At 39.7% G+C, this 6,749-nt stretch overlaps 1 protein-coding gene across 4 annotated transcripts in view; it reads right to left on the bottom strand.

Annotated features, from left to right (window-relative positions):
* Positions 1-6,749, bottom strand: part of Fam13b (family with sequence similarity 13 member B) — a 63,366-nt gene that overhangs the window by 29,398 nt on the left and 27,219 nt on the right. For 3 of the 4 annotated variants that reach the window (XM_013349540.2, XM_013349539.2, XM_005355904.2), the window contains exons 9-11: positions 6,274-6,338; positions 4,027-4,075; positions 3,138-3,285 (exon numbers count right to left, since the gene is read on the bottom strand). In XM_013349540.2, coding sequence (XP_013204994.1) covers positions 3,138-3,285; positions 4,027-4,075; positions 6,274-6,338 — 262 coding nt within the window. Of the gene's footprint in view, positions 1-82; positions 149-3,137; positions 3,286-4,026; positions 4,076-6,273; positions 6,339-6,749 lie in introns of all 4 variants that reach the window. The other variant, XM_013349541.1, reaches the window with a different exon arrangement.

The following is a 6,749-nucleotide window of genomic DNA, read 5'->3' on the forward strand; positions in this document are numbered from 1 at the left end:
CCTCCCCATCTCTAAACTAAACTATGGTGAACCATACTTACCCTCCCCATCTCTAAACTAAACTATGGTGAACCATACTTACCCTCCCCATCTCTCTGCAGATGCATTGTTTTGAAATCAATGAGGGGGAAAGTGATAAGGCATGATGCTAATAAAATGGAAAAAAATGGCAAAAAACACTACAGTGAACACACAGCACAGGCAGAACAAACCATACACATAACACAAAGCCAAGGATACCAAAAACATTTCCCTAAGACCAGTTAGGCATTCTGCTCAAAAACATTGTGCAAAGAAATTACTAACCAAACTTTAGCAAATACACATTTATATTTCATCAAGTAAGGCAAACCCAAAAATGGCTGTTATTAAATCTCAGAATCAGTATGAAGAACCGAGCCATCTTAGTCAGGTACACTTTGAAACCTTTCACTAAGACTGACAGAAAGAAAACAACTTAAAAGGCTGAGAATGCTGGGCAGTGGCACTCGGGAGGCGGGAGGCTGGAGGCAGGTGAATCAGTGGGAGTGTGAGGCCAGCCTGGTCTACAGAGCAAGTGCCAGAACAGGCTCCAAAGGTACAGGGAAACCCTGTCTTGAAGCCCACCGCAACACCCCAAAAAAATAAGTAAATAAAAGGCTGCGGGTATCATTAAGTGATGGAGAGCTTCTTGGTTCTGTCCCCAGGACCAAAAGGGGAAAGTAACAAAAATCTCCCTTTGTTATGCATTATGCCCCTTAAGAGACTTACTACTGAGGGAAAGATGATGTCCACCATTAAGACTTTTTGAGCAGCTACCACAAATCCACACTGGTTGTGATAGACATGTGCAACCTGCTTGCTGACTATGCTCTGTTAACTATCCTGTGAGAAAAACAAAACCCCACTTACTAGGGAATAGAGAGAAGGGCCAGTTTGTGGAGTCATCCCCATTTCTCTACCAGACTCACAGCAAACAAACAAAATTGTTTATAGATTTCAAAGTACACAAAGCTAAAAAAAATTAAGTTTTTTTTTTAATATTCCAACACCTAATTGCAGAAAATCAATATTCACAGTTGTGGCAAAGTTAGAACAACATGACTAATGACAACCACTCTCTCCCAAGGTTAGGAAGTCACTCATCTATCCACTGGCACTGAGTTTCTGGAAATGAGAAGGGGAACTGCATGGATTTATCATGACGATGAGTCGGATGGATAATGAAGCAGCCCATGCAAACAACAGCAGGGCTTTTTCCTTTCTTCTAACAAGTTATATCTGAATTCTGACAGAGGGAAATACCCAGTATCAGGTTCTCTTTGAGAACCTCCAGAGAGCTGGAGCTAGAGAACCAGTCTCTCCAAACAATGGAAAATGCTCATTCTTCCATGTTTAAGGCAGGCCAGAGCCTCCAGGCAGAGATCGTGAGTGGTTATTTATTTGCATCTCCTACTAGAAGAGACAAAAGGGTTTCACCAATATTCTACCCTCATGTTCTGAGACTCCTTTCCTACCATGGTTCCTAGAGGTGCTCTTTTAGCCACCGATCCTTTGAAGTAATGGACATGTGATCTTCACCACCACCAGTATGCTAACTTTTCCTAACTCAAGAGAGCTTCTTTAAAGGTTCTGAATAAGGTCAAACGGAAACCAACTAACTTCCTGATATAGTTTAAGTTAAGGTTCACAATCAGAGACCTAGAACTGGTGGGTAGGGGAGGATAACACTAAAAATTGGCACAAAGTTTTTTAAAATGACTGGACTTGGGATTAAAAACTAAGAACAAAAACCTACATTGAAACTATGGTCAGGCGGCAAGAGGAACCCAGGGCATTGGCACCGCAGTTCCTTTGGTTATTGCTACTGTATGTCATCAAGTAACTTGCCAAAAGACAGTCTCAGGAGTCTATCCACATGATCAAAGACTGTGCTTAGGAATCCTGAGTTGTCTCACTTTCTCTTTACTAGGATGATTTATGACCCATAAAGATTTATGGATCTAAACTGATTGCTTATTTTCCCCATTCTCCAATATTTTAAAGTGGGTAAAATACAGCAAGGGTAAAGGCACGCCCACAGATCTGCACTGACACCTGCCGCATGGCTGTGCATTATCCATGCCTTTCATTAGCCAGCTTCTTTTTACCAACTTCAAAGTACACTGTAGAGTCTGGTATTTTTCCCAAGAAAAAACTTTAGTGTGTAAATAATTCACTTAAATTAAGTCCAATATTTGTTTACAACTTATGATTTTTCTTAATGTAAAACCTTTAGCAAAAATTCAGTGGACATTTCTAAATTTAAAATATGATTATGCCCGCCGGGCAGTTGTGGCGCAAGCCTTTACTCCCAGCACTTGGGAGACAGAGGCAGGCGGATCTCTGTGAGTTCAAGGCCAGCCTGGTCTACCAGAGCTAGTTCCAGGACAGGCTCCAAAGAAAAGCTACAGAGAAACCCTGTCTTGAAAAACAAAAACAACAAACAAACAAACATATGCCCAAAAACAATATGCCCATGTTGCTTGTTAAATTTAAACTTCATTCCTTTGTGCAAACTATTTATGGTCTCCCCCAAATACTTTTGTAATCTACAATCTTTGCTTAGAAGTACCCTTGAAGAATTAAAAAAACAAAAATATATTACTGATGATTATAAGAAAAGGTAGCAAAACACCCTGTTTAAACTGGTAGAATCATCAAAACTCTAATACACTGAACCTTCACAGACCAAGAAATGGTATCTGGTTTAATAATTAACCAAATCTATTCTAGGGTGATTTTTATTTTTAACCAATTTTGATTTTTCTTTAAAGGAGGTACCTCGGGAAGTGGCTCAGAGATGGTCTCATGATACAGCCCAGGCTGATCCCCCAGATGCTGGGACTATAGGCATGCACCATTCCAGTGGTAGCACTCATTCTCAAAGCGAATCATATAGTTACATTCTACTCATGAAAGAACTGTCCTTCTATTATGCTTGAGGAAACAAAACAAAACCCCCAAAAGCAAAAACAACAAACTTCATTTGTTTTCAAGAGAAAACAGAGCAGGATGACAAACACTGTCCAGAACTGGGCAGGTATCTCATCACTGCTTTGGGTTACTTCAATTACAAATAAAGGTATCAGGAAATTAAAATGTTTAGGTAGACTTACCTTCCCACTTATCACCATCAGAAACATTCTTCAGATCTAAATGAGTGACCTGTACACATGCTGCTTCTCCTTGAACACCACCACTCTGACCGTCTGTTACTTCTGATTCCGTGTTGGCATTCAAATCATGGATCTTGCTACTAGAATCCTGCATTTTAAAATAAAGAATGCATTTCATAACCATGACGCTTTTCATAACTGGCTCAGACACAATCAGCACAAAAATATCCCTATATATTTTTCATTACTTTATTGTGCCAACAAAGCTAACCGTCCATTTCTGCCCGCGCGTGTATGTGTAGATGCTTGCTTGCACTTATGTTATGCACACCATGTGTGTGCCTAGTGCCAAAGGAGGCCAGAAGATGGCATCAGATCCCCCAAGACTGGACTAATAGATGAGTCACCAAGTGTGGGTGCTGAGAATCAAAGCCAGGTCCTCTGGAAGAGGAGTCAGTGTTTTGTTTCTTTTTTAAGGTTTGTATAAATTTTATGTCTATGAATGCTTTGTTGGCTTATATGCCTGCACACCAGAAGACAGCATCAGATTCCATTATAGATGGCTGCAAGCAACCATGTGGTTTCCGGGAATTGAATCCAGGACCTCTAGAAGAGCACAGCAGCCAGAGAAGCCATCTCTCCAGGTACAAGCAAACTACATTCAAACATAAATTTGCATTTTATAATGTCTTACTAGGAAACCAAGTTTCGATTTCAAATTTAGTAAAGAACTTTCATAACCCACAATCTTGTAACCATATTAATTGCGCTTAACTAAAACACACATCACTCTTTTAACTTATCCAATGCAAGAATTAGGGGCTAGACATAACTGATACATGAATCTAAGCAACATTTTTAAGAACTATAATATAAAGATAGTTCTTACCAGAATCAAGTGTGGCAATTTATCACTGTCACATAACAAATATTCCTTCCTAAAAACACAAGTATAATTATTAGCATCTGAAGACTAAAAAGGTAACTGCTATTATTACCTCTTACCTAAACTCTTCTCTTCCCCAATATAGTTAGCATTTAAAATTGAAGAGGAAAGTGACAACGGGGCATATGCCCATTCTTTGGAGCCCTATATCTGAAAATCACACAATACTGAAAAGATCCACAGACTCACTTCAGGTTTGGAAAAATTAAATGATATTCTCCACCACTCCCTCCCCACAAAAGACCACCCCCAAAAGAAAAATCTCTATGAAAGGAAAATTAAAAACCGCAATACAGAAGCTAGTGAGAAGTGATACATATTGGAAAAAGAATCCATAAAATAAATATTTAAAAAATATTAAAAATTCTGACCAACAGGTTTATTCTCTCCATGTATCTGTCCTTGAAAGCTATCACTATCACAGGAAGTTACTGCTTCTTAAACCCTCACCACAAAACCTAACACATAACATTTAAAAAAAAAAGAAAGAAAAGAAAGAAAAACTTCATTCACCTTTTACTTCTCCAGAAATATGAAACCCTGTTTAAGAACCATATTGTAAGCTGTCACAAATGATTCCTACCCTCTTTGGTCAGTCAACAAAGCATCTGTTATTAATAGGGTAAGCTATCAATACATCCACAGTGGAAAATGTTCCTCAAAGAGATCTGTGCCAATTTGTTATAAATATACCTAAGTGCTACTTTTAAGTAGTCATAATAGGTGGTGAGCACTTGAAAGACAAGCCTTGATTTAAACACAAGAAGCTAATTCCTTATATAAGTATCTTATCTTTGGTGGCCTGAGAAATAAACTTAATTCTCTGACAAGCTTTTTTTTTGGGGGGGGGGGGATCAAGACAGGGTTTCACTGTGTAGCCCGGGCTGACCTGGAACTCACTCTGTTGACCAGGCTGGCTCAAACTCAGAGATCCGCGTGCCTGTTTCTCAAGTGCTGGGATTAAAGGTGTGCACCATCATCACTTCAAGGCTTTCTTTTATTTAGGGTTGGAGCAAATTGTCGGATAAGTTAGATTCACTCTCAAAGACTCACTCTGAAAGACCTAATTATCTAAATCTGAAAACCATAAGTATTAACCATGTAAAATGTAATCCACCTAACCAAAGTACTCTAGATCTACAAGTTCGCTAACCTAGACATGAGTTGAAGAGCAAAGAGCTTTCCAAAAAGACTGGGTCCTCACTAAATGGATACTTATTGTTCTACCATATCCCGATGTCATCACTCTGGGGATGCCTGTTAATCTTATATCTTCAGCCCATAGCTCCAAAATTCCCTGGGCTGGAAGAGGATCAGTCCTGCCTCCTGAAAGGAAGCACAAGGAGCTCCGTAAGCAGGAAATCTGTGGACCTTCAGAGTATGAGGACACTCCAGAGACATGGCTCCAAAGAATTTACTTACCCACCAACAGCAGGTTCCTACTCATAACTAAGATACAACATCATTAACAAAACTTTACCTGACCAATAGGCTATCAGTAAATCAGTAATGTTCTATCAGAACGCTCATTCCTGTCGTTTTCAGAATATCAAATCAGCTCCGCTAAGAACGGAAGGATCTACTTCTTGGCAGCTTGGGACAGAAGGCTGCAAAGGGCAGCAAGAGCCAAGTGACCGGAAAAGCCTTCTGTCCACTGACTGAAGTGGACTCTGTTCTTCCTCAAAGGGACTCTGCATCTGATGCTTCTCATTATCTCAGACATCTTACAGGGATGGGGTGAACAAGCACCAAATGGGCAAGGTTATTCTTGGACACAGTAACAGGGATAAAGAAACTATCCCACACTTATTCACTGAAGCAAGTACTCTATAGATTTTTGGTTGGCTGGCCACAGTTCCCAAACTATCAGTTAACTCACGGAAATGTCCATTTACAATATCGATAAATTCTAATTTTTTTATAAATCAAAGTTTTTGTCGTCTCTAAGAAGGTTGTGTTCTCTCTGAATAATGTATGTTCATAATTGATGGTGGTCTGCAGCTGGGAAAGTCTACTTGTGCCTCTTAATATACTCTAATCTACCACTAAAGTAAAAAGCCTGATTTTCTTTCTAAGATTACCCAAACTGTGTTCTATCATGGATATATTCACCCAAAGTTCTCAACCAAAAGCCTGTGAAAAGGTTTTTCCAATTCTCAAAACGATTTATCAGCAACAATAAAGGCTTACCTCTCGTGACGGCCATCTTCACTGTCTCCGTGGTCACTACAAGGCTCTAACAGTACACCTGCAGACTAACAGAAGAACACGGCTGTCTACCAGCTCCCACAGTCACAGTAGAGAGACGTCAGATGACATATTAGCAACCATCCCTTCTCCACTACTGTAACAGTCTTAGGAACTGGCAGTTTCTGTACACAAAACTTAACCTCCCTCAAACCTGAACTTTTTTCTCCCCTTTTTCTATGTTTGTTTAGTTTTTATTTTTCAAGACAGGGTTTCTCTATAGCTTTGGTGCCTGTCCTGGAACTCACTCTGTACACCAGGCTGGCCTCAAACTCAGAGATCCCCCTGCCTCCCAAGCACTGGGATTAAAGGTGTGCCCCACCATCACTCGACCCAAAATCTAATATATTAAGTACTTGCAGGGACCTTGTTTTTCTGTCTCCTTGTAAGCAATAATCACTAGTATCTTCTTTTTTTTT

This window comes from Microtus ochrogaster, chromosome 18 (genome assembly GCF_000317375.1).
Source record: "Microtus ochrogaster isolate Prairie Vole_2 chromosome 18, MicOch1.0, whole genome shotgun sequence".
NCBI lineage: Eukaryota > Metazoa > Chordata > Mammalia > Rodentia > Cricetidae > Microtus > Microtus ochrogaster.